Source organism: Macaca fascicularis, chromosome 17 (assembly GCF_037993035.2).
Source record: "Macaca fascicularis isolate 582-1 chromosome 17, T2T-MFA8v1.1".
NCBI classification, from domain to species: Eukaryota; Metazoa; Chordata; class Mammalia; order Primates; family Cercopithecidae; genus Macaca; species Macaca fascicularis.
Window position 1 is genome coordinate 63,732,135 of NC_088391.1, and position 27,113 is coordinate 63,759,247.

Consider the following 27,113-nt stretch of genomic DNA (forward strand, 5'->3'; position numbering starts at 1 on the left):
CTATTTTAGGTTAAGTAAATATACATATAAACTATTATACATAACATCCCTTTTCAAATATATATTTTTACATACGTGTATATATACATACACACGAATCTTTTAAAAATTTAACTTTAGTTTTCAAAAAAGTACCAAAAAGTTTAAAAATTAGAGATTATTAGCCATGAAACGAACCTTTGAATTAATAACACTTTTGGTAAACTTCGTTTTTAAGATTTCAGCGTTGTGATTCATTTCCCAAATACATGAAAATGCCAGCCTATGAAGGAAAATACAGAGTATTTCTTAATGGGAATTGGGTTAAAGTAGTAAATACAATGTCTTCAAGGAAAAACAAACATGCAGAAATACCTGTCAACATCACATTTTAAGGAACACAAGTTAGAGCTAAGCAACTCTGGAACCATGTCAATCCTCTGCAAAAGATAAAAATAGAACCACAGATTACTTAGCTGTATCCATACATTTATTTGAGGTTCTATTCTCAAATAATATTAATTAAACAAGGAAAGAAAAGTGTTCTGGTTGTTTATAAATAGGATAATTGAGAAAAGATCAAATAAAAGGAATGTTTCTATAAAAGTACTTACACAAAATTGTTAAGGAAGGAAAGCTATGAAGGAAAATTGGACTTCATGCCAATTAATCTAAGTTTAAGTCCTCTATACTAACGACCCAGCTGTCCTCTGAAAGTTTTAAATCTCTGGTCTGTGTAAGTTTATACTTGATAACTGACACTCTATGACTGGACCTTTCTCCAATGCTTAATACAAACTACAAGGTGTTTTTAAAATACCAAAAAAAGAAAAGAGAAACTAAACTTTTATGAAAATCACTGAGACTAAGTTTAACCTTCCCCTTGACTTTCACAATACTTTACTTGCTATTTGAACCACTTGGTAACAAAAATTTTCTATATATTTAGTGATTTAAAGCCACCTTATTCCATGTATTTTTCTTAGCTAATTCATGGCTGTTTAAAAATCCTTAGGTGTCCATGATTGCTAAATGTTTTAATTCAATACATTTACCTTTTCACAAAGATACACAGTTGTTCCTCTTCTGGCTGATTCTTGATCCAAGGCATTTCCTGGCCTAATAAAATGGCTCACATCAGCAATATGAACACCAACCTTAAAAAGATAAAAATAAAAGGATGTCAATATGCTTGATTGGGTAAATGTACCTCATGGGAGTTTCAGTAAGATAGTTTAGCTAAATTCAAAAAAGACTCAGTCACCTCTGCCATTTCAACTTCTGACACATGGCCAATAGTCTGCAGCTATAATTACACTTCACAAGAGTAATTAACAAGCAAATTCTATTCTAGGTCAAAAGAAAATGAACTCAGAACAGAACTACATTTAGGTAAGGACACGATTACATATTTATACCTCCAAATTTCCATTTTCGAGTTCTCTACAATGTAGAGCGTCGTCTATATCAGTACATCCTGGTGGGTCTACACTACAAATACACAGATGCCTCAGATCTTCTCGGTTTTTCATGTCCTAGAAGACGTGAAATTATAAACAAATAAATTATTTCCAAAGCACAACTACAACATATTAATAGCTCTTGTGAAACCAGGAATACTTATACAAAAACAATTTAGCTGTATTTTCTTGATGACAATCACATTTCTTTTTCCTGCACTGGAGCAGAGAGACGCCACATATCATTTGTAACTAATGGTTTCCTTCCCTTTGAAACATTTAACATATGCAAGTGTCTGTCCCATAGACAAACTTACCTTTCAATGAAGAAGCAAACGACTTCTTCTGTAATTCCTAAAAATGCTAGACCCAACAAAATGCAGGGAAAGAGGGCCCGTGGTGTCTACATATTTAAAAACACATACAGAAATTAAACAAAACTAGGGAAGATATAATAATTTATAAAGTCACTACAAATTACTTTCAACTTACCTTTTCAGTAATGCTCCAGGGCATCTTTGGCAGAAAACTAAGAACAGCCTGTGAAAAAGGCTGGTGGGGAACATCGTGTTCAAGTAACAGAACTTCTGTTTCAGTCTCTTTCTCTCCAACATCGCCTAAATTTCTCACAAAGTGTCCCTGAAACCAAGAGGCATTGTTAGAAATGCCTATGTTATAGTAAATTTATATCTCATCACATTAAATTCTTCAGCATTTACATATCATCTCAGTATTCCTAAATATTTCCATAACGACTTCTGAAAAATGACTCTTTGGTACATTAGACAAGACTTCTCAACTGATTTATGATGGAAACTTCGTAAGGGTCCAGCTCTTACATTCTAAAGCATCTATTTCTCATTAACGTTCAAATTTAAAATGTGCTTCCAATATAATCTTTTCAAAATTTGTTGATTAGAATCTGTATAGAACTCAGTTTTCATAGCCATGATTAATAAAAGTCATTGGTTTAAAAATTTACATAAAAGAGGCCAGGCACAGTGGCTAACGCCTGTAATCTCAGCATTTTGGGAGGCTAAGGCGGGTGGATCACTTGAGGCCAGTTCAAGACCAGCCTGGCCAACAGGACGAAACCCCGTCTTCCCTAAAAATTAGCTGGGTGCGGTAGCGCACACCTGTAGTCCCAGCTGAGAGGCTGAGACACAAGAATCACTTGAACCTGGGAGGTGGAGGGTGCAGTGGGCCGAGATCACGCCACTGCACTCCAGCCGGGGCAACAGGGTGAGACTCTCTCTCAAAAAGAAGAAATTTACATAGAAGTAACCAAATGATTTACACTGGAATTTCATAAAATTAATTTGCAAAGTAAATATGCTACTTACCAGGTCACTTTGTGAAATATCTCTAAATTTCAGTACAAATCCTACATAGAAGTGATTCCATTTTTATTAAACGCAGAAATACTATTCACAAAATTTTAATTAAACATCCGCAAATAAAATTAATACTTTAAGCTTACATTTGGATATCTGGAATTTCTGGGCCAACCATCAATAGCAACAATGATTCTCCGTCCTTCTAATGCAGAAGCCTGTCTGGTTTCTATGCGAATCCGAGGGATTCTCTTATCAGCGGGTGTAAAGAGATGTCTTCTTGACTAGCAAAAATTAGGAATCAAGATTTTACACACAAAAAATCTGAGGATGGAGGCAAAAGAAAGACTGTAAGGCCGGGCGCAGTGGCTCAAGCCTGTAATCCCAGCACTTTGGGAGGCCGAGACGGGTGGATCACGAGGTCAGGAGATCAAGACTATCCTGGCTAACACGGTGAAACCCCGTCTCTACTAAAAATACAAAAAACTAGCCGGGCGTGGTGGCGGGCGCCTGTAGTCTCAGCTACTTGGGAGGCTGAGGCGGGAGAATGGCGTGAACCCGGGAGGCGGAGCTTGCAGTGAGCCGAGATCACGCCACTGCACTCCAGCCTGGGAGACACAGCGAGACTCCGTCTCAAAAAAAAAAAAAAAAAAAAAAAGAAAGGCTGTAAGTTCTACTAAATGTTTATCCTTTTTTTTATTACACAGTGAATGCTCTTTACTCACCTCCTTAATGTCAGACTTGGAAAGCATGCCACAATATGGTCTCCAGTTCCTTTTTATTATTCCTACAACTCTGCCTGTAGGCTTCAACATTTTCTCACTTACAGCAGTCTTAAGCTGAGATAGAAAAGTAATAATGTTCAGTTATATTCCTCTAAGTGTTAGGCAATTTCCTTTCAAAATCAAAATACATACACGGATACTAATCCATTCGGGCAGTAAATTATGACATAAGACTACAGAATGCTGATGTTTCAAACTTCTAGACAAGAGCATGCCAAACCAAACCACAGACATTCTCTCTTGATAATAAAGCACTACAAAACAATCAAAAAGCAAAAACAAATAAATAAATATAACTGAATACATATGTTAGAACTCAGCACTTTTCAGGATTAACATGAGGATTTACTGACTAAAATAGACACACAGGTCTGCGAATTAGACTAGGCTTTGAGTACTAGTTTGCATAAATTAGCTATGTGGTATGGTGACTAGTTCCCTTTGGACCTTTATTTGTTCATTCTAAAGGTTCTTCCTTATACAAAATAAAAACCCAAATAAAGAGTGTCTGCTATTAGAAATAACAAAAGTTCCTATGGTATTTCACCTCTTAATACTATCCAAAGGCCTGGACTCTCCATGGATAATTATACAATGAGACTCCAGAGCAATGAATATAAATGATGGAAAAAGAAGAATATAAAAACTATTATATGTATTCCAACTATTTATATTACTGTAATTATAAAATACAGAAATAAAAAGGTCGTATCAAGCAGACTTAGTTCATATCATAAGAAAAAACTGAAAGTATTCTCTTCATAATAAATATGGTACCAGATAAGTTGCCCAAATATAATGGCCCAGAAGTACATCTATTATGTTAAGGGAATTTCACCTAAAGCATTTCTAAAACATTTCCTAAAACATTACTTAAAGCATTTCAGAAAATTTTAAATTTGTATTTGCTTAAACCTCACTAAGTCAAATAATATACTTGAATGTTATAAATTTTCAGTTTCATACTTGTATTAACTCATACTCGTATTAACAGTCTGTTTACATTTAAACCCATTTATTTGAGCAAATTAAGACAATAAAACTACATAGAAGAGAAAAAAAACATGTATATGACACGTGTTAAATATCAAAACTATAATTTTATGCAATAAATCTGAAAGCAATGAAACCTGTTGTCTTCCAAAGCTGACATATTAATACAAAGCTGCACAGACAAAAAAAAATCCTGCTTAGATTCATACCATTCGTTCTCTCTCTTCTTCTTTCTCCACATCTTCTTCATTTTGACCTTCATCTTGTAAAACAACAGAAGATGGTGCTACCCACTGACTCTTGGGGAGAAGCTCCACAGCCACAATATCTTCGTGAACAGCTCTGTTTAAATGTTTCAGTCCCTGTAAGATTATCTGTTTAAAACAACAGAGGGCATGAGCCCAAATATTTTTAATGGCAATATATTAAAGGGAAGATCATCTAACAGATATTTACATACATTCTGAATGCCTCTATGGAATCTCTATTCCTCCTTTATAGATTTTCCTTCTCTATTGTGTCCCTAATTTCACAACCTTAATTTCTCAATAGCAGGTAGAAAAAACGTAAGTCAGAATATACAGCTTGTGTTCATGGCTCCATCATTAACTTACGCTGGTACCAAGAGACTTTGGAAAAATTATTTATGCTCTCTAAATCTCAAGGTCCTGATTGGTCAAATAAGAGTACGCTACCTAGTTTTTTATAGGTTGGGTTGAACATTAAATGAAATGCCATGCGCAAAGATTTTAAAAACTACCTGACAAATCATGAGCACTGTTAAAAAAAAAAAAAAGAAAGAAAAAAGTTACCATTTGCTTTAGAGTATGTGAAGCCTCATATGTTATGCAAATAGTATTTACCATTAACTGGTCATAATATATAAAATAGCATCTTTATTTTAGTGTATAAGAAATTTATTTATATACTTGCCTCTTTATTTTCTTCATTGTCACCATGAATCCATACTGTAGCTTCTAAGTAATTTTCCCTGCTGGCTCTAAATGTTCCTTGAAGGTATGTACCAGATTTTATGCCTTGCTGTAGCTTACTTAAGGGAAGATGCTCTGAAAATATTATTTTTCCACTTTCTATTTCATTCTATGAAATAAGCAAACCAAAAGATGCCGCTAATAAGTCTTCTGTTCACTCAATACACAACTATTATTAATATCAGAGAATTTTTGAAATCTACATTATGGTATACACAACTCTGAATAGGAGAAAATATAGTAGCTTTTCTCATAGGCCAGTGCTAACAAAAACAGCTTTCTATGATGAAGTATTCATTTTGTGATCTCTAATATGGTAGCCACTAGACATAAGTTTCTCTTGGGCACTTGAAAGATAGATAGTACCACCAAGAAATTGAATTTTTAATACATATTAAATTTAAACAGTCACAAATAACTAAGTGGCTACGTATTAGGGCAATACTTAATCTGTATTTCAAAAATCAAACTCAACTTTTATCTTCTCATTTCCTTTTGGTTTCATAAAGTATTATAAAAGTAAGAAGGGATGACAGAAATGTAAAGATTGGATTTACATATAATGTCCTATCACTTAAAACCTATTTCTGTAACAAGGGCTACCATTTATACTTACCATACCTATGTGCCAGGCACTGAGATGAAAATTGTATTAATGCCACAGTTATCATCTTATTTGATCCTTACAACAATATTATGAAGTCATTATTGCTAAACATTACATATTTATATATAAGAAAATGAAGGCTCAGAATTTAATTATTCACTTAGCACTCCTTCTCACATCAGCTATTGCAATGACTCCTTTACTCACTTCTCTGCCTCTAATCTTTCCTGGATAAAACGCATAATCTTACATATTGACACGAGAGTGGTCTTACAAATAAATACCATTTCTGATCATTCTCTCCTGCTCCACCAATCCACATTCATATACCCTTGCTTTTTCTTAGCCTGACATATAAGAAAGGGATCTCAGAATCCTTTCCTCTTCATAGCAGCCCTTCTGAGAGATCTTTATAAATCAATTGAAAAATTACTAACCTACAGAATAAGTTATAGGTCTTTACTATCTGGACACTCCCCTCCCTCTTCTTTTCTCTGCCTGCAGCGCCTGCCACTTCTGTATTTGTCAACAGCTACTCTTTATTCACAAATCAGCCATGGATTCCATTCATTTTTTCCTCAACCAAACAGTGCTACCATGTACCAGGCCCTACTCAGGTTAAAGGAAATATATCTATTTTAGAAAGTTGTCTTTTAGGAATGGCATTTCAATAAGCCTATGACATCCACTCTTGTTTATAACACAACTATTCCAAATCCAGCTTACCCACCGACATTCCAATTTTTAAATTTGGTATCTATGTGCCTAATATTCCAAAGTGGCTATTTTAATATTTTTACTTTTCAAAAACGAAACAAAACAAAAACATACCACTTCTTCAGATAAACAAGCAAGACGATCTATGAGTTCAGGGTTAGCAGTTAGGCTCTTTACATATTCTTCACCTGAAAAAATAAGTTTATGCTGTTTTTGATAGGGTTTTTTTCCTTAGATACGAAAAAGATGGATAGTCTTGTTTGCGACAGTATACATGTCATTCTTTCATTCATTAAAAGACAGTCTCACTCTGTCTCTCAGGCTGGAGTGCAGCAGTGCAATGACACATCACTACAGCCTAGAATCCCTGGGCTCAAGCTATCTTCATGCCTTAGCCTCCTGAGTAGCTGGGACTATAGTTACACACTACCATGCATGGCTCTCTCTTTTTTTTTTTTTTCTGTAGAGACATAGTCTTCCTATGTTGCCCAGGCTGGTCTTGAACGCCTGGTCTCAAGCAAGCCTCTTGCCCTGACCTCCCAAAGTGTTGGGATTACAGCACCTGGCCTCAATTTATTTAAGAAACAAAATCCAAAAATCTGTTGATGTGATCATGCCTAAAGCAGAGGCAGGCGTTCCAGTGTATTTATGAGATTTCATCGCTAAACCAGTTGCAAATACTGAGAGGAAAATTAACAACCACTGGGCACCACAACATATTTAGCTTAAAAACTATGTGAAATTTAAAAATACAAAAATATCACATGAAGTTACATAGGACTACGAAAATACTAAAGTGAACATCTGACTATAGGTCTGATGATTATTTTTCCACGTATTTGCAAACATGCACTAAGTACTTCTACATCTAGACTTACAAGTGAAAGCTGGTATTCCTTCTTCTACAGCTTTCTCTTTGTTTTTCCTGTCATTTGTTATGAAGATAACTTGCAGGTGGTTGTCTGCTGACATTTTCTTCAAATGTTCATTGTACCATTTTGCTGCTACTCGAATAGCTCTATCATTCCTGTCATTAGCATTTTCTCCCTGCTCTTGTTCTACATAGGTTTCTCTAAATGGAAAGGAAAGGAAAAAACGAAACAAAAGGAAATCAGTAGACACAAGGATATGTGAAAACTCTCAGCACATACATGCTTAACCACTAACCCAGAAAAAGTCAATGGTATATCTTTTCTCTGGAATGTATTCAGATGTACACCTCAGAGAAGAAATTAAGATTCCTATAATTAAGTTTTTAAGAAACAATTTGCTTGGAAAAGAAGAAAATTATGTTATTAATGGGACAAGAAAAAGACTAATAGAATTTCTTTTCCTAAAAAGAAAAATTCAAGATCAGAATTTATACTTTAGGTTGAGACACTAAATAAGTTTGTTGAGATAAAATTATAATACAATTTCACAGGTCTGATAATCAGATTTCACTCACACTGTAGGTTAATAGCAATTTCTAAAAGCTACAAATAGTATAATTAGATCATTTATAATCAGAATTCTACAGTCATTAATAAATAATGCATGTAAATTATCCATGGTAAACACTAATAGCTGAAGTTATGTAGAGACTGAAAAGCCAGGTGTATTAATAGATACTACATATTTCTTCTATCTAAACTCCCAAATGTCAATACATTCATCTATTTCTTTAAATCTGTTCATCAATGCCAGGTTTAAGTACAACAGCAAAGTTCACTACAATAGCTTCCAGTACTTAATGGTAATAGATTTCAATTTTATAATTTGATTGATTTATATTAATAGTTTTAGAATTATTTTATTCCTCATCGTTGAATGCACTTGCTAATGCTTTTTTTTTTTTTTTTTTTGAAACGGAGTCTTGCTCTGCAGCTCAGGCTGGAGTGCAGTGGCACGATCTCAGCTTACTGCAACCTCTACCTCCGAGTTCAAGCGATCCTCCCAAATCAGCCTCGCAAGCAGCTGGGACTAGAAGCATGTACCACCACAACCAGCTAATTTGGCTAGGCTGGTCTGGAACTCCTGGCCTCAAGTGATCTGCCCATCTCAACCTCCCAAAGTGCCAGGATTACAGACATAAGCCACCACGCCCAGCTGCTAATGCTTAAAGCTTATCAGTGAAAGACAGAGTCATCAATTTTGGAATTGGTTTTAAAGGTGGGTCTTTCTGCACTGAAAAACAAGTGACGTTCCTATTTCTGGATTTCAAGGAGGTACTAACAATAAGAAGCCTACAAGGGCTTTACTGGTATTCTTTACAAGGACATCGAAGTTTGAAATATAAGAATCAAGAAAGTTGATAAATTAAGGTTTTTAAAAACGTGCATAATCTGATGGAATTTCATTACCAGAATCCTACACACTAATCCAATGGTTCTCAATTGAGTGAATTCGCTCCCCCAGGGCATTTTGCATCATTACAACTGAGTGGTGGTGGTGGTGGGGGTAAGGGGTGGTGATTCTGCCAACGAGGCTAGGAACACTGTTAAACATCCTACAATGTATAAAACAGCCTTCCCACCACACACAAAAAAATTCAGTTCAAAATATCTATAATGCCAAGATTGAGAAGCCCTGATCCAATCCAATAAAAGTACCATAAATACCCATCATAGATTATTTACGTAATATAACATAATAGGCAATATCTTATTTTCTGAGACCACACACTGAGTTCAAAGGTCTTGAATCTAAAAGCACAACAAAGAATTCTATTCCTGGCCAGGCGTGGTGGCTCATGCCTGTAATCCCAGGACTTTGGGAGGCTGCGGTGGGCAGATCACGAGGTCAGGAATTTGAGACCCGCCTGACCAACATGGTGAAACCCTGTCTCTACTAAAAAAACAAAAATTAGCCGGGCATAGTGGTACCTGCCTGTAATCCCAGCTACTCAGGAGACTGAGGAAGGAGAAACGCTTGAACTTGGGAGGTGGAGGTTGCAGTGAGCCGAGATCATGCCATGCACTCCAGCCTAGGCGGCAGAGTGAGACTGTGTCTCAAAAAAAAAAAAAAAAAAGAATTATATTCCTTAACCTAATCTTGCTCAATGTAATCTGCTGCAAAGTATTAAACTTTTTAAAAAACCATTAAGAATAAATATACTTTCTATTTCTAAACAAAATAGAAACTTCACAAACTCATACATTTTATTGCCCTGTTCTTCACATTATATGGCATTCCAGGAACTTAGGCAAATCTCATCTTCCAAGATTCTACGGTCTAACTCAAGCTAAAACCAATTCAAAATGAAAACATTTTGGAAATAAAATTACCTACTGTAGTCTAGGAGTCAGCAGGCCTTGGTTTTAGGCTTGAGCCCATCAATGCCTGTGTGACCTTAGAGATTCACTTAGCATTATCTTCTGCACAGCGATGTAAGAATCAAATAGGGTATGAAATCTATCACTTATCTACTGACAATGTCACAAATTACTCACAGGAACCCTCTTTCCAATTTAGCTAATTCTGTGGTTTCCTGATATTTAACTTAGCAATATTCCTCCTACCTATGGTGCTCATTAGTGAAAGTATAGAAATGCTTCTCTTGGTTATTAGTCACATCTCGGATACGTTTATATACGGGGGCACTGCGATTTCTCACTTCTTGAAGAACTGTTTGTAGCACAATTACATTCCTGATGGCAGGGTCCTCAAGAACATCAATCTTAAAAAAAGAAAGTAAGTTAATTTTTCCTATATTCATTTGTAAGTAGTTTCTGTCAAACACAAAATCCCGTTTTATGTTGGGCATAAATACTTTGTTTTAAATACACTGAATAAGTTAAGCCAAGAAGCTATTTGGCTATAGAAAACAATAGTCACTAAATCCTTCAGATCTATTTAAAAAGCACACTTAAACAGACCAATCCAAGACTTCGTAGAATTAAGGGTATTAATAAAGAAATACGTTGGCTCACATAGTTTTTGTTCGTAGGCACTTACAAGCTGCCTGGGAGTCGCAGGCTGGAGGCCACAGAAGCCCAGGTCCCCAGCCTCCAGGCATTTACAATCTAAGGCAGAAGAGACACCAGGAGTTAGAAAAATAACGTGTCTAAAATACGACTCCAAGAACTACATTTTTTAAAGCACAAGGAAAAGAACCTCGGCCTGCGGAACAGGCAGCTTGGGTCCCCAGGGGGTTTCCCTTCCCCTAGATCTGAGACACTGCCAAAGACCCTCCTCCCTGAGCCTCAGTTTCCCTACGTGTCATATCCCCTTGTCCCGGTGGGGCCTCGCTGTCCGCGGTTCGCCCGCCCACGCACCTGGTGCAGTAACACATTAGTGTCAGGCAGCAAGTAGTGCGGCTGCGGGCAGAGGCTGCTCGCCGGGTCCTGGGGCTGCGGCTCCAGGGCCGGCCCCTCGTGCGCCCCGCCACACGCTGCGCACCCGGGCGCACCGCAGCCGATGTCGTCTCGCAGGTAGTGCTCGCGCACGATCTTCATCACGCCGCCCGCCCGGGTCTTTTTTAAGAACGTCTTGGACTTGAGCATCTTGCCTCGCCGCGCAGAATCCTAACCCCAGCAGTGCTCTTCCAGCAAAAGGCTTCAAGCTAGGACACAACTATGCCTCATCCAGAAGTCCTCTCTTTTCCGTTCCTGGATATTATTAACACTTCTCGCGGGAAATGTCGAGACAAAAGTTGATTGGCTCTCTGACGGCCGCGATTGGGCGAAAGTGAGGAGGGGCGACAAAGCAAGGCGAGGAGCCATTTCCGCCCGTAGCCTAGGCGGGGCTCGCTTCTGGACTCCACCTCCCATCGTGTATTGCTTTCCGCGCCTCGGAACATCCGGGAGAGCTGACTTCCGGCGGCTTGTGGGAGTGCTGCTTCTATCGTCCTTACGGGTGCGGAGATGGTTGTCTTGGTTACTGGTCCTAACGGTCCCCTGTCCTGAAATCCCTTGTTGAGGGCCTGCAACCTTGAGCTTCCGACTGGAGACGCCTTTGGTCCCTCGAAGTATCTGCACTGGCCGCTGGTCAAGCGTTCAGTGTGGAGTAATTGACTCTTTCGAGGTAACTAGCGACTATCATCCCTTTGCCGCGTGGGGCAAGGAATCCCCCGACCTGCCAAGTTTAGGGCTTAATTTTCGCGCTGAGTGTGTAGGCAGTCCCCGTTTCGGGTCCTTTGTAATCGAGGAGAGGATTTGTCTTTGAATTCACTTTTTCTTACCCATTTCCCTTCAAAAAAGAGGGAGGCCGATCTTAGTATAGTTCTCGCTGTTTCCACTCCATACACCTTTCCTTATCATTCAGTTTAGAAAAACTGAAATATTTAATAGCATAATTTGTTATATCATGAGGTATTAAAACAAGGTAGTTGCTAACATTCTTATGAAAGAGTAAGAAGTTATATTTAGAATTTCTTTAACTTTTGTTATACCCTGTTGTTTTCATTCTGCTATCTATAAAAAATGTTTTTGTCTCCCTGTTTTCCCTATTTAAAAAACTTTCAGTGATGACTCATTGCCTATAGAATAAAATCCAACCATATTTTGACATTATGAGGCCCTCCAGTCTTGATCGTTGAGGGTGTGTGTGTGTGTGTGTGTGTGTGTGTGTGTGTGTGTGTGTGTTTTGGGGGTGGGGGGGAAATGGAATGAGTAACTATTCCAAGACTTGGCTTTATTTTTTTACTTCCACTCACGTATCGTTAATAACTGCATGATTTCTCCTCTTTACTATGCCTGTCCAAGTCTTTCAAGAGTCTAAGTGCTACCTCCGTGTAACCTTTCCCTGACCAACTCAGTCGTGATTTCTGTTATCCTTGAGCATGTGTTGCTCTTAGTAGTGCCATTCTTGATTATAATGGGCTTTTTTCTTCATCTTGTACATTTCTTTGTTTCGTCCAAATAAGATTCCTCCCCCCAGGAACTGTTGTTTTTTGTTTGTTTGTTTTGTTTCTTTAAAGTTCCTCGAAGACTGAGTTCGTAGGAGGAATTAATGTGTTTGATTTGAGCACTAACTTACTGCAATAATCTGTTCTAGATTAGGGGTGCACTAAATTGCCTAATATTTATTTAAGGAACCCTTAGTCTCTCTTCAATACGGTCCATGATTTCTGCAGTTAATTTTTAAATTAATGTTGTTTTTTAACCTACAGAATACTAAAATCGAATTAGAGAAGAAAACTGATCCATAATAATAAAAATGTCTCGAAAAATTTCAAAGGAGTCAAAAAAAGTGAACATCTCTAGTTCTCTAGAATCTGAAGATATTAGTTTAGAAACAACAGTTCCTACGGACGATATTTCCTCATCAGAAGAGCGAGAGGGTAAAGTCAAAATCACCAGGCAGCTAATTGAACGAAAAGAACTACTTCATAATATTCAGTTACTAAAAATTGAGCTATCCCAGAAAACTATGATGATCGACAATTTGAAAGTGGATTATCTTACAAAGGTAAGATCAGGTTTAAATTTTGTTTTCTGTATGCTTTATTGTCTTCAAATGGCAGGTAAATAAGAATTAAATACACACACACATTATCTGAACTTGAAATGATACATTTATATTTCTTGACAAGTATAGCCTTTAAATAATTTTGGTGTTCATAGAAGTAGAGAATAGAATGGTGGTTACCAAGGGCTGATGTGGTTGGGGTAAAGGAGGATTGGGGAGATGTTGGTCAAAGGATACATTATTACAGTTGAATAGGAGGAATACATTCAAGAGATCTATTGTGCAGCATGGTGACTATAGTTAATGACATTGTAATCTTGAAAAACACATCAGATGTTAAGTGTTCTCATTACTAAAATAACTATGTGAGGTAGAACATTTGTTAATTAGCTAGAGTTAACCATTTCACAATGTACATATATTTCAAAACATTATGTTGTACCTGACAAATACAGTTTTATCTGTCAGTTGGATCACCTGAGGTCAGCAGTTTGAGACCAACCTGGCCAACATTGTGAAACCCCAGCTCTACTGAAAAAAAAAAAAAAGCCAGCCGTGATGGCAGGTGCCTGTAATCCCAGCTGCTCAGGAGTCTTGAGGCGGGAGGCTGAGGCAGGAGAATCGCTTGAGCCCAGGAGGTGGAGTTTGCAGTGAGCCACGATCGCGCCGCTGCACTTCAGCCTGGGCAACAGAGCAAGACTATCTCAAAAACTAATAATAATAATAATAATTGGAGGCCAGATGCAGTGGCCAACACCGGTAATCCCAGCACTTTGGATGCTGAGGCCAGTGGATTGCTGTCAAGCTCAGGAGTTCGAGACCACCCTGGGCAACATGGTAGACCACCTTGCTACTAAAAAAATAAAATAAAATAAAATAAAATAAAATAAAATAGCCCTGCGTGGTGGTGCTCCACTTATGGGTCCTGCTACTCCCGAGGCTGAGGCAGGAGAATCACTTGAATCCAGGGGCAGAGATTACAGTGAGCTGAGGTCGTGTCACTGCACTCCAGCCTGAGTGACAGAGCAAGACCCTAGCTCAAAATGATAATAATTTGAATATTGAAATATGGAGTGATTTAAAGGTAGATATGGATTAATTACTTTTGTAGACTCAGTTTTAAAAATCTAGCACATATGAGGTATATTTTCTCTTTTTCTTTTTTTTTTTGAGACAGTCTTGCTCTGTCGCCCAGGCTGGAGTGCAGTGGCGCAATCTGGGCTCATTGCAACCTCTGCCTCTTGGGTTCAAGCAATTCTCCTGCCTCAGCCTCCCACATAGCTGGGATTACAGGTGCTCACCACCACGCCCGGGTAATTTTTTTTGTATTTTTAGTAGGGATGGAGTTTCACCATGTTGGCCAGGCTGGTCTGCAACTCCTGACCTCAGGTGATCCACCCATCTCGGCCTCCCAAAGTGGAAGTATATTTCCTTAGATGTATTTTCTTACCATGTTGTTTGCTACTTCATTTAGCACTAACAGATATGACTGATTTGATAGGGAGAATCAAAATTACAATTTTTTTTTTTTTCCTGAGATAGAGTCTAATTCTGTTGCCCAGGTTGGAGTGCAGTGGTGTGACCTCGGCTCGCTGCAACCTCCTCCTCCCAGATTCAAGTGATTCTCCTGCCTCAGCCTCCTGAGTAGCTGGGATTACAGGCGCCTGCCACCATGCCTGGCTAATTTTTGTATTTTTAATAGAGACAAGGTTTTTTGCCGTGTCGGCCAGGCTGATCTTGAACTCCTGGCTTTACGTGATCCGCCTCCCTCTGCCTTCCAAAGTGCTGGGATTACAGGCGTGAGCCACCGCACCTGACCAGCCAAAATTATAATTATCTTTGCTCTGGAAATTTGGTTTCTTTGGTACATTTCTTTTGCTACATACTGTGTCTGTCTATTTTATAGTTACTTTGTCATAATAAGATGCATAAATTCAGATTCCATAATCATTAGCAAACGATGTTTGCCATACAAATTAAAGATGTTCTAGTCATTGTTTTTTGTCCTTGTGTGGTTATCGACAGTTATAGGATTTGAAGTAAGATTTATAAAGTTGTCACTAGTTATGAGAACTTTACAGCTATTTCAGAAAGACCAAAGAGTTCTTTCCTACTGTCACTGAGAACATCTTTGCTTTCCCATGGTAAACCCATCATCTTTCCTCTTGGTCCAGCTCTTTCTACCTGCACATTTTATTGTTTCACTTAGACTATCTCACTTGATAAGTCTGTCTCCTATTTTAGTTCTTGACTATGTATGCCAACTTACTTCAGTATCCTGCCACTGAAAAATTTCTTGATCATGCCTCTCATAGTTACCCAAAGCCTCAATCTTGATGAAGTAAAGGACCAGTTTAGGTAAACTTTTAAAAATTACACGAATGGCTAACATTTATTGAGTGCTTATGCTGTGCCAGACATTGTTCTAAGAACCTTTAAGTGTTGCCTCATTTAAGCTTCATAGCAACCCTGTGAAAGATAGGTACTTTTAGGGGAGGAGGCTTTCCCTGAACCATTATATTAAATGAATCATACAGTAAGTTAGATAGTACCGGTTACCTAGTGTCTTAGTCCATTTGGTCAGCTATAACAAAATACCATAGACTGGGTAGCTTATAAACAACAAAAATTTATTTTGCACAGATCTGGAAGCAAGACAGTCCAAGATAAGGGTGCTCATATGGTAAGGTTCTGATGGGGGCACTCTCCCAGGTTGCATACTTCTTACCGTGTCCTCCTATGGCACAAAGGTAAGCTGGCTCTCTGGGATCACTTTTATAAGGGCACTAATCCCAACAATGAGGATTCTACCCTTATAACCTAATCATCCCAAAGGCCCCCACTTCCTCCTACTCACATTGGTGATTAGGTTTCAATATACGAATTTTGAGGGGACACAGAAAATAAGCCCACAGTAAGTATTAGCTGTTGTTGTTATCAACTAACATAGTATCCTTATCTGTTTCCTCCCTTTCATTTTCTGTGCCTTTTATGGCCATCAGACTGAATTTGTTTGTTATTTGTGAATAGACTATGAGGTCCGTGAGGACAAGGATGTTTTTGTATTCATGGTTGTATTTCCAGCACTTAGAACAGCGCCTGCCACAAAATAAGTGCCCAGCTGTTTTTTAAATGAATGACTGAACCCCATTTTGCTCAGATAGAACAAAACCACTAGGTGGTTAATAGCATACCCAAGGCCATTCAGATGAAAGTGATAGAACCAGATAGGATTCAAACCTAGGAGGTCTAAAGCCTATACTCTACACAAGTGAAGCTCCAAACACTTTCTTTTAGGTACCATATACAGTCACCTCCCTAGTCTCGGTCACTTGGTAGTTTATCCATGCATCCAGTGGTTTCCCATCCGTATTCCCTTACTCTTTTTGCATTTCACGTGAACTCCATCTACCGTCACCTCTCCAGATCTTTGGTGCAGCTCATTGAATCAACCTGAGGTTATCTCCCACTCATTAATTCACTCACTCAGTCAGCAAATATTTTATTAAGTGCCGCCTATATGCCATATCCAGACTTACATTTTATTCGGCCACCTCTTTTATTATTTGTCTTCAGCTTGCATTATGCTTGGTTGTCAACGGCTTTGCTTCTTTTTAGGTGTAAGCTTTATATTATAGAAATGTTGGCTGATTCGTGACAGGCTGTCTAGTGTAACAAATCCAAATTACAGTTCTAGGTGCACACAGTTTGGGTTTTGAATTCCAGCCTTACTAAATTCCTTAACTTGTTTATTCCCTGAATTCCTATAAACTGATAATAGTATTTATTCCATGGAATTATTGGGAGGATTTATCAATGTATGTAAGCTCATACATGCCTGGTATATACTAATAATATACTTACTATTTACATATTATTTTATTTGTAGCTGTACTTACTCAGCACAGTATTATTATTTTTCTACTTCCATGGTGCTTAATGTAGTTTTGTTGTGGTTTTCTAGTTTGGCTGAAAATGAGGAAGATTAAATTAGTCATTTTCCTGAGTTTGACACATAATCATCATTGATCCCTGGAAGGCCACTGTTTATCTAATGTATTTATTCTTTTTATTCCTATAGCTCATTCCCTTCTTCTGTTTCTTAATGCAAACATTTTAATGTTTTGTTTACGTGTATTGAGAATGTGTATCTTTTATTTTAACTTTACAGAAAGGTAAATTGTATGCTTTGTTTTTGTTCTCATCTCTTTTTCTACTCAGCACTGTTTTTGAAATTATCTGTTACTTTGTGTACATCTAGTCCTTTGCTTCCAACTGTTATATAATTTTTGTGTGCATCTACCAGTCTATCTACTCCTACATTGCTAGGCATCCAGATTGCCTCCAGCTCCTTGCCAACACATGCAGCATTAGACATTTCTCTTCTGGACCTCTGTGAGCATGTTTTGACATATATAAACGTCTGCTTCATTTAAGTGTACTGCCAGGTTCTCTCCAAAATAGCTATCCTGCTGTATATTAGTGGAGTTTTTTCTCTATCAAATGAGCACTCAGGATTTTCTGCTTGAAGACCCCTTAGGAATAAGATGTTTGCTCTCAAATATATCAAGAAATACCTATTGTAGAGTTAGCCTTCCATAATTTATTGAACCTAAAGCACCTCTATTGTAAGATTCATCATTACATGCATTGCTAAGGTTAAAAACTGCCAGTTGAATTATTAAGTGCCTTAGATTGTAAAATGCATTCCAATTTTAGAGATGTTACAATGTGAGAAAGTGTAGGTCTAGAGTTGATGAAAGAATATTTTAAAAATATTAAAGAATATGTATATGTGCATTGTGTGTGTGTGTGTGTGTATATATATATATATATATATATATATATATATATATATATATATATAAACATCCCCTGGGAATACCACCTTAGACAGGCAAACAGCACTACACACATTACATATATATTTTTCACTTATTTATGTATAAATGAGTATGTGACATATTTCTTTTTATGTTTTGAAATAACACCTTTATTCGTATGTGTTATTATATGTTTAGTTATGTCTTGTCTTTTGTCTGTATGTGTGAAGCACTCCAGATGAACAGAAAGTGCTACACTGTTTCTTGTGAGCCTTGATTCTAAAGCTAGTACACTCCACTGCATTTTGTCTCTCTGGTCGATTGTGAGGACTCAGAAGTATATTGGACTCCTGGTGTTAGACCTATTTGTTTTTTGGTGTTTCAGTGAGGTCCAGCTCTAGAAGAAAGCAAAGAAAGTTCATGGGATATTTTGAAATGAACAGGACCCCCAAAATCCTAATGGATCTGGTAACACCATGTGGTCTTTGGTTCAAATCTATCTGGTCACAGCCTCTCTGAATTTTTAAGCAAAGAAGAAAGGGGCTCAATTTGGTAGTGCCGCCATATACTTTTTTCTTTTAATTTTTTTTTTTTTTTTTTTTGAGACGGAGGCTCACTCTATCGCCCAGGCTGGAGTGCAGTGACATGATAGCAGCTCACTACAACCTTCACCTCCTGTGTTCAAGCGATTCTTGTGCCTCAGCCTCCCGAGTAACTGGGACTGCAGGCCCGCACCACCACGCCCAGCTAATTTTTGTATTTTTGGTAGAGATGGGGGTTTCACTATGTTGGCCAGGCTGGTCTTGAACTCCTGGCCTCAAGCGATCCACCCTCTTCGGCTTCCCAAAGTGCAGGTGTGAAGCCACTGCACCCAGCCATGCCATACACTTTTTAGCCTGGGCAGGAAACCTAAAGCCTAGGTCTTGAAAGAATGGTATTTTTAGTTGGTCATTCATTCACCAAAGCTTATTGAGCATCATTTGCTAACATTATGAAAAATACATTTTCCTCACTAGACTATAACTCCATGATAATGGTTGGAAGTCACAGGAAAGGTAGATTTCTGCTCAACGTAAGCCTGTTACTGCTATTAACATTGAAATGGCCTTATCTTAAGTTTCTGAGCTTCCTGTCATTGGAAGCATTTAAGTAGTCCTGAATAGTCAACTGTTCATAAATAATATAGATATTTCTATTTTGGAAAGAGATTGAACCAACTGCCCAGGGCTTCAGGGATTAAGTTCAGTAGTTAATACCAGAGACTTGGAAAATGGTGATTGCTGGTAACAGAGACCTAGAAACCACGGCTTAAGCAAGAGAAGGATTTTGTTTCTTTGGTATAACAAAAATCCAAAAATAGGTAATTTAGTAGACCTCATATGATTACTCCTTGATCACATTAGGAACCCAGGCTCATTTCAACCTCAGCTATTTTTAACACGCGCTTTTCACCTGAAATCATAAGATAGCTCATCTGCCTCCAATAGTGTGTACATGTAACAGACAATAATAAGGAGAAGAGTAGTGGAAAAGGGGGCATGTGCCAAATGAGTCAATCCTCTTTAAAGAGTTCTTCCAGAAGTTCAAGCCAGTGGCCTCAAATGACTAATATTAAATAGCATGACCACCCCTTCCTACACAGGATGGGAAGCTAACTGGACATGTTGTTACTAATAAAAACCAGAGTATGTTAGAAAGAAGGGAAGGTTTGATGTTGGGCGGCAAGTAAGTTTTTTCTTCCACCCATCAAAATCTTTTCAGTTAGAAAATATTTGAATCTAATGTGTCCCACTCCATTATGGCAGCAATACAAATGTTTATGGATACATGGCTTTATGTACTAGGAATAGTCTTGGCCATATTCATTTGATTTCTCCATGTCTAAAAACAGAACAAGCAGATCCAGGAAAACTTTAAAAGCACTTCCCACTCAGCTGCTTGTTAACTGAAAGAATGTAAAAAAGCTACTCAGAAGAGTAGCTATTCGGGCCAAACTTCCTGATACTAGAGAGTTGTTAGCTTTGCACTTTTATTTCCATCTATTGCTGCCTAGATTTCCTTCCTTATTGTACTTCTTTATTCCTTTCCTCTTCTCTGTTCTTGCCTTTCAAATTTTTAGACAGGGTCTCACTGTGTAACCCAGGCTGGAGTGTGGTGGCATGATCACAGCTAACTGCACCCTCAAATTCCTGGGCTCAAGCAATCCTCTCATCTCAGTCTTTTGAGCAGCTGAGACTATAGGCGTGCACCACCACACCCAGCTAATTTTTTTTATTTTTTGTAGAAATAGGGTCTCACTATGTTGCACAGGCTAGTCTCAAACTCCTGGCTTCAAGCAGTCCTCCCACGTTGGCCCCCCAAAGTGCTAAGTTTACAGCTTGAGCCACAGAATTGAGTTCTTTCAATTTTTTAAATGCCCCAAACTCTTTTTGTTTATGTCATTAGAGATCTGTGGGTTCCTTATTACCTGGGAAATGGATGCATTTCCCAGCTTGTCCCTGAGGTATGGGAGTTAATTTAGAAGTTAATTGAAATTGTAAAAGTTGAAACCCTGAAAAAAATGTGTTTTTTTTTTGTTTTGTTTTTTGTTTTTTTTTCCTTGTGATACAGGTTGTTTCTTATCTGAAATGCTTGGGACCAGAAGTATTTCAGATTTTTGAATTTCTTTTTTTAAATTTGGGAATATTTGTGTTACACCAGTTGAGCATCCCAGATCTGAAAATCTGAAATCCAAAATGGCCCACTGAGCATTTCCTTTGAGTGTCATAGTGACGCTCAAAAAGTTTCAGACTTTGGAGCATTTTGAATTTCAGATTTTAGGGTTTGGGATGCTCAACATATAGCAGTATCCTTGATTTGGGAAATAGTAATTATGAAGAATGTGTTTATTTTATATTTTATTTTGATTTAAGTTATTTATTGAGATGTTGCTGGATGTATGCCAATGAATATGACAGAGGTCCTCTTTTTTATGGCCAAGACAGAAAATATTTTACGCTTTATAGGCTACCTATGCCCCATCAGATTTTCCTCATGGGCTGGATTTAGCCCATCACCATTTTTTAACTCTTGCTTTAGACTATAGTCAGAAAAGCTATTGGCAAATTTTAGCAGTTAGTTACATGTCCTGATTTCTGTATTCAAAATGGCACTAAAATAATAGACTAAGGGCAGACAAGACAGAAGCAGAAGAGTTATTAGGTTGTTGCCTAATGTTAGATTCCTGTTTTTGGCTTATTTAACTGGGGCCATTTATAAGAATGGAAGGCTGGGAGAAAACTGATCTGGGAGGGAAAATACATTAATAAGTTCAGTTTTGAAGATGTAACTTATAGATTCCTAAATGTAATTGTCAGTTAGAGTTTAGGAGGCATCCATCACACACACACACAAACTCACACAGATAGGAGTCCATCACATACACACTCTTAGGTAGGTAGGTAGGTAGGTAGGTAGATAGATAGATAGATAGATAGATAGATAGATAGATAGAAAGAAATATACATCAGCATATAGGTGACACCTCAAGCCATGGGTTTGTATGATATTTCCTAGGGAGAATAGAGGGCTATAAAGTAAGTCAAAGGGGTAGTCCAACATTCAGAAATGATGTAGCGGAAGAGAAACCAGCTGAGGAGCCTAGAAAGCTTAAGAGTATTTAGTGAGTTAATAAAATTAGAGAAGAGTATCATGGAAGCTAAAAGAGAGTGCAAGCCATGCTGTCAAATAAGATAAATATGTAGGAAAAAACAATGGACAGGGCATTATGGATTCTAACAAGAATAGTTTCACTGGAATAGTATGGGGTAAAAACTATATTGCAGTTTTGCTCTGAAGACCAACAGAGAAATGGTGCTGTAGCAAAGAGAATGTTGTGATCAAGGGAGCATTTGCTGGGCGATAGAATGATTCGGTAGAGAAGAGGGACTTGACGATGCAAGAGGAGGGGTTCACTTGCATATATTATGGGTTAGCTGTGAAATTCATCTATTTTTGTTTGTTTGTTCATTTGTTTTAGACAGAGTCTCGCTCTGTTGCCCAGGCTGGAGTGCAGTGGCACCATCTCGGCTCACTGGAAGCTCCACCGCCCGGGTTCAAGTGATTCTCCTGCCTCAGCCTCCCGAGTAGCTAGGACTCCACCTCGCCCGGCTAATTTTTTGTATTTTTAGTAGAGACAGGGTTTTACCATGTTAGCCAGGATGGTCTCTGTCTCCTGACCTCATGATCCGCCCACCTCAGCCTCCCAAAGTGCTGGGATTGCAGGTGTGAGCCACCGCACCCGGCCCGAAATTCATGTATTTTAAGGGGCAAACAGTAATTGTCTTGGTTGAAGCAAAGGGAATAAGGAATTTTCTAAATAGAGCAAAATCCAAGTGCTTGAGAAAGCACAGCATACTTGGGGGATGGCAAACACTTATTTGGGCTGAAATGGAGTTTCCTTTTAAGCTCGCGACAAAAGTGGTTGACTAGATCAAGAAATACCACAGTATTACGCCACTGTGTTTAGAATTTATTCTGAAGACAGGATCCTCTGAAGAATTTAAAACTAGGAAAATAATTTGTTTTTTTGAAACGGAGTCTTGCTCTGTCACCCAGGCTAGAGCGCAGTGGTGCCATCTCGGCTCACTACAACTTCCGTCTCCCAGCTTCAAGTGATTCTCCTGCCTCAGCCTCCTGAGTAGATGGAGCTTCAGGGGCCCACCACCACACCCAGCTAATTTTTGTATTTTTTTTAGTAGAGATGGAGTTTCACCATGCTGGCCAGTCTGATCTTGAACTCCTGACCTCAAGTGATCCACCCACCTTGGCCTCCCAAAGTGCTGGGATTACAGGCCTGAGCCACCGCACCCAGCAGAAAATAAATTTTTGAGCATTTTTTAAACATAAGATAAAGGAATATAGATTTGGAGACTGACAAAACTGGTGGCAGGAGGCCGGGCGCGGTGGCTCACGCCTGTAATCCCAGCACTTTGGGAGGGTAAGGTGGACTGATCACTTGAGGTCAGGAGTTCGAGCTTGGCCAACATGGCAAAATCCCTTCTCTACTAAAAATACAAATATTAACTGGGTGTGGTGGGGCCTGGCTGTAATCCCGGCTACTGGGGAGGCTGCAGCAGGAGAATCACTTGAGCCTGGCAGGAGGAGGTGGCAGTGAGCCAAAGTTGTACCACTGCACTCTTGCCTGGGTGACAGAGTGAGACCCCATCTCAAAAAGCAAACACAAAAACTGAAGGCAGGAAAACCAATGAAGAAGCTCTTATAATAGTCCAGGTGAGAGATGATAAGGGTCTAACTGAAGACTTTTCAGTAGGTATTAAAGAGGATGATACTGTTTTGACAGCTATTCATGAAGTAAACTCAACAACAAAATACTGATTTCTGATCAGAATCTGGAGTTAGGGAGAACTAAGGTATCAAACACGAGTCAGGTTTTTTTGTGCTTTTTTTTTTGTTGTTGTTGTTGCTTTAGAGGCCGGAGATATGGGGAATACAGGATTAGCTGAGGTTGATTATTCCTTTTGTTTTGGATGTTTATAGCATCACCTTTGTGATGATCCATTGAAGATGTGCAGTAGTCAGATACATAGATCTGGAATATAAATTCAGTGCCTGCCGTGGAAATAATTACTCGAGCAAGGCACCAACATGAAATCCCAGTGGTCAGTGAGCTTCTCAGTGAGAATGAATTAAGAGAGAGGAAAAAAAAAAGTCTTAATGACAGCTTGACCAAAAAAAAAATTTATGAGGCAGCAGTTTCAAACTATAGCATAACAGTCTTTGTGGATACAACCATTTTTAAAAAATCTCAACCCTATTTTGTGTTCTGTTATTGTTGTTTTGAGATAGGGCCTCTCTCTGTTGTCTAGGCTGTAGTGCAGTGGCAAGATTATGGCTCACTGCAGCCTCAATCTCCTGGGCTCAAGCAATCCTCATACCTCAGCCTCTGAAGTAGTTGGGACTATAGGCACACACCACCACATGCAGCTAATTTTAAAAAATTGTTTTGTAGAGATGAGGTCTCACATTGTTGCCCAGGCTGGTCTCGAACTCCTGGGCTCAAGTAAGCCTCTCATCTTGGCCTCCCGAAGTGCTGGAATTATAGGCGTGAGCCCCTGTGCCTGGTGCCTTTATCCATTTTTAGCCTGTTTCTTTTAAGTGTCTTTAAAATATGTTTATTATTGAAACTGAAATTTTTTCTTTATGACAAATTTGAAAATTGAACATGTAATTGATCTTTTTCTCTTTATTAAGATTGAAGAGTTGGAGGAGAAACTTAATGACGCACTTCACCAGAAGCAGCTACTAACATTGAGATTAGACAACCAATTGGCTTTTCAACAGAAAGATGCCAGGTAAGAAACGTTTTTTAAAAAAACGATATCTAGTTAGCAATTAAAAGTAATTTTATTGCCTGTTCATGTTTGTGATTGTAAGCTAAAATAGAGAAATTTTAAGTCAGAGATAGCAATAATTTTTACACCTAGACCACAAAAAAAGTAGGATACTTGATACAATACATAAAATACAAAAAGTCAAAATTCAACATTCATTCAACAAACAATTGGTCAGTATAAACCATATATGATAAAGGAAGCTCTCTGAACTGACCACCATTAACCTTTCTTCTTTTACTCAACATACTGATTGATTCTCATGGCCCTTTGGACTTTCCTGGCTTGAAGTACTTTCTATTATTCCTGCATACTTTCTCTAGCTCAGTTGTGGGCTTATCAAGCTTAAATATGCCTATGGCAATTATACTTATGTAATGTAATTAAAAATTATATAAACAATCAAATTCTTTGGAAAGGTTCAATAAAAGAAACTAAAAAAATTATGAAATTAAATATGGCTGGGCGCGGTGGCTCAAGCCTGTAATCTCAGCACTTTGGGAGGCTGAGACGGGCGGATCACGAGGTCAGGAGATCGAGACCATCCTGGCTAACACGGTGAAACCCTGTCTCTACTAAAAAATACAAAAAACTAGCCGTGTGAGGTGGCGGGCGCCTGTAGTCCCAGCTACTCGGGAGGCTGAGGCAGGAGAATGGCGTGAACCCGGGAGGCGGAGCTTGCAGTGAACCGAGATTGCGCCACTGTACTCCAGCCTGGGCGACAGAGCGAGACTCCGTCTCAAAAAAAAAAAAAAAGAAATTAAATATAAGCAACACAAGTTTTAAGATTGAGAGCAAATATCAAATCCATAAAAGATACCTTCATTGGTTTCTTCCTAAGTATCTTTTAGGATCTCATGCCATTGTAAAGAAATTGAACTTAGATTTACACAAAATCAAAGCATACCTCTGTATTCAAAGTATCTGGATCCTATGTAAAAATGTGAATGTTTAGTTCTATGTTTTAGTTACAGGTAAATGTGTAAAATAGGTATATTTTCCCTTTTTAAGATTTTACTAAACTGATATTGTAAAAAATTATCAGACCTTTTTATCAGCCACTATTACATTAGATTAGTGGACCTCAAACTTTAGTATGTATCAGAAACACTTGGAGGGCTTGTTAAAAAAGACTACTGGATCCCACCTTCAGAGTTTCTGATTTGGGAGGGGTCCTGAGAATTTGCATTTTTACCGGGTTCCCAGGTGATGCGGATGGTGCTGGTCCAGGAACAATACTTTGAGAACCACTGTATTCGATTATAGGTCTTCTACTCTAATTCTATAAGACACCTATCAGATTCAGTGATGCTGTTGAGAGGGCAGTTAGGAGTCTATTGTAATAAGATATCTGATGGTGGTTAAAAAAAAAAAAAAGGTTGGATTCTGAATATATTTTGGAGGCAGAGCTGATGGATTCAATGTGAGGCTTAAGAGAAAAGGGGGAATCAAGGATTACATCAAAAATTTTGGCCTGAACAAATGAAAAAATGGAATTTCTGTCAGCTAAGAAGGAGGAAATCATGGTAGAAAAAGTTTTTGTGAGTAAAAAGCAGGAGTTCAGTTTGGGACATGTTAAGTTAGAGTTTTCTTGTTAGAAATCCATGTGGAGGTATATGAAAAGTCTGGTCTAGAGGTACAAATCTGGGGATCATTAGGGTATAGACAGTATTCAAGTCATGAGACTAGATGAATTCCCCACGGAAGAGTGCATACAGACAGAGGACCAAGTACTCCAACATTAAGACAGAGCAGAAAAGGAGACTGAGAAGGACCCACAGTAAAATAGAAGAAAAATGAACAATATGGTGTCTTGGAAGCCAAGTGATGAAAATGTGTCAAGGAAAGAAAAATGAATTGTATCAAACTCTATCATTAGATCATGGATGAAAAGAGCTAAGAACTGATCATTTGCAATTTAGATGTCATTGTGATTTCATTAGAGACAGTAAAAATATGATCATCATGGGTTTAAGAGGAAAGGCTTTGGAGACAATAAGTATAGACAACTTTTGAGCAAGTTTGCTCCAAGGGGTGGCTAACAAAGGGGAAAGTGCAATGAGGTCAAGAGTTGTGGTTGTGTTTGTTCATTTGTTTTAAGATTGAAATAACAGCATGTTTGTTAATGGGATTGATACAGTAGGGAAGGGGAAAATCAGTGATGTGATTTGACTGTGTCCCCACCCAAATCTCATCTTGAATTATAGCTCCCATAATTCCTACATGTCATGGGAGGGACCTGATGGGAGGTAATTGAATCATGGAGGTGGTCTTTCCCATGCTGTTCTCGTGATAGTGAATAAGTCCCACAAGATCTGATGGTTTTATAAATGGGAGTTCCCCTGCACAAGCACTCTTGTCTGCCACCATGTAAGACGTGCCTTTGCTTCTCCTTTGCCTTCCGCCATGATTGTGAGGCCTCCCCTGCCACGTGGAACTCTGAGTCCATTAAACCTCTTTCCTTTATAAATTACCCAGTCTTGGGTATGTCTTTATTAGCAGCATGAGAACAGATTAATAATATCAGATTGTCCCTTCATGATCACAGTCTTTCAGTAGACAACTAAGAATAATATCTGCTACATGTATTCTTTGAGAATGATGAGTATGTGCAGATTACTGTTTTCATTACCTCATTGGT

At 38.3% G+C, this 27,113-nt stretch overlaps 2 protein-coding genes across 12 annotated transcripts in view; one reads left to right on the plus strand and one right to left on the minus strand.

The window, feature by feature from the left end:
* DIS3 (DIS3 homolog, exosome endoribonuclease and 3'-5' exoribonuclease) overlaps window positions 1-11,471 on the minus strand; it is a 29,437-nt gene extending 17,966 nt beyond the window's left edge. Inside the window, exons 1-14 of one of the 3 annotated variants that reach the window (XM_074022130.1) lie at window positions 11,124-11,471; window positions 10,804-10,871; window positions 10,368-10,525; window positions 7,746-7,939; window positions 6,982-7,055; window positions 5,485-5,652; window positions 4,761-4,925; window positions 3,499-3,612; window positions 2,920-3,057; window positions 1,932-2,078; window positions 1,398-1,514; window positions 1,035-1,136; window positions 355-419; window positions 178-262 (exon numbers count right to left, since the gene is read on the minus strand). In XM_074022130.1, the coding sequence (XP_073878231.1) occupies window positions 178-262; window positions 355-419; window positions 1,035-1,136; window positions 1,398-1,514; window positions 1,932-2,078; window positions 2,920-3,057; window positions 3,499-3,612; window positions 4,761-4,925; window positions 5,485-5,652; window positions 6,982-7,055; window positions 7,746-7,839 (1,269 nt within the window). In that variant the 5' untranslated portion in view covers window positions 7,840-7,939; window positions 10,368-10,525; window positions 10,804-10,871; window positions 11,124-11,471. The remainder of the gene's footprint in view (window positions 1-177; window positions 263-354; window positions 420-1,034; window positions 1,137-1,397; window positions 1,515-1,931; window positions 2,079-2,919; window positions 3,058-3,498; window positions 3,613-4,760; window positions 4,926-5,484; window positions 5,653-6,981; window positions 7,056-7,745; window positions 7,940-10,367; window positions 10,526-10,803; window positions 10,872-11,123) is intronic. The other 2 variants (XM_005585993.5, XM_005585994.5) reach the window with 2 other exon arrangements.
* Window positions 11,472-11,651: 180 nt separating this feature from the next.
* PIBF1 (progesterone immunomodulatory binding factor 1) overlaps window positions 11,652-27,113 on the plus strand; it is a 238,531-nt gene continuing 223,069 nt past the window's right edge. For all 9 annotated transcript variants that reach the window (XR_012427009.1, XM_005585991.4, XM_015439336.3 and 6 more), the window contains exons 1-3: window positions 11,652-11,871; window positions 12,959-13,257; window positions 24,333-24,433. Coding sequence is in view for 8 of the 9 variants with exons in the window: in XM_005585991.4 (XP_005586048.3) it covers window positions 13,006-13,257; window positions 24,333-24,433 (353 nt within the window). In the remaining variant the exon portion in view is untranslated. The remainder of the gene's footprint in view (window positions 11,872-12,958; window positions 13,258-24,332; window positions 24,434-27,113) is intronic.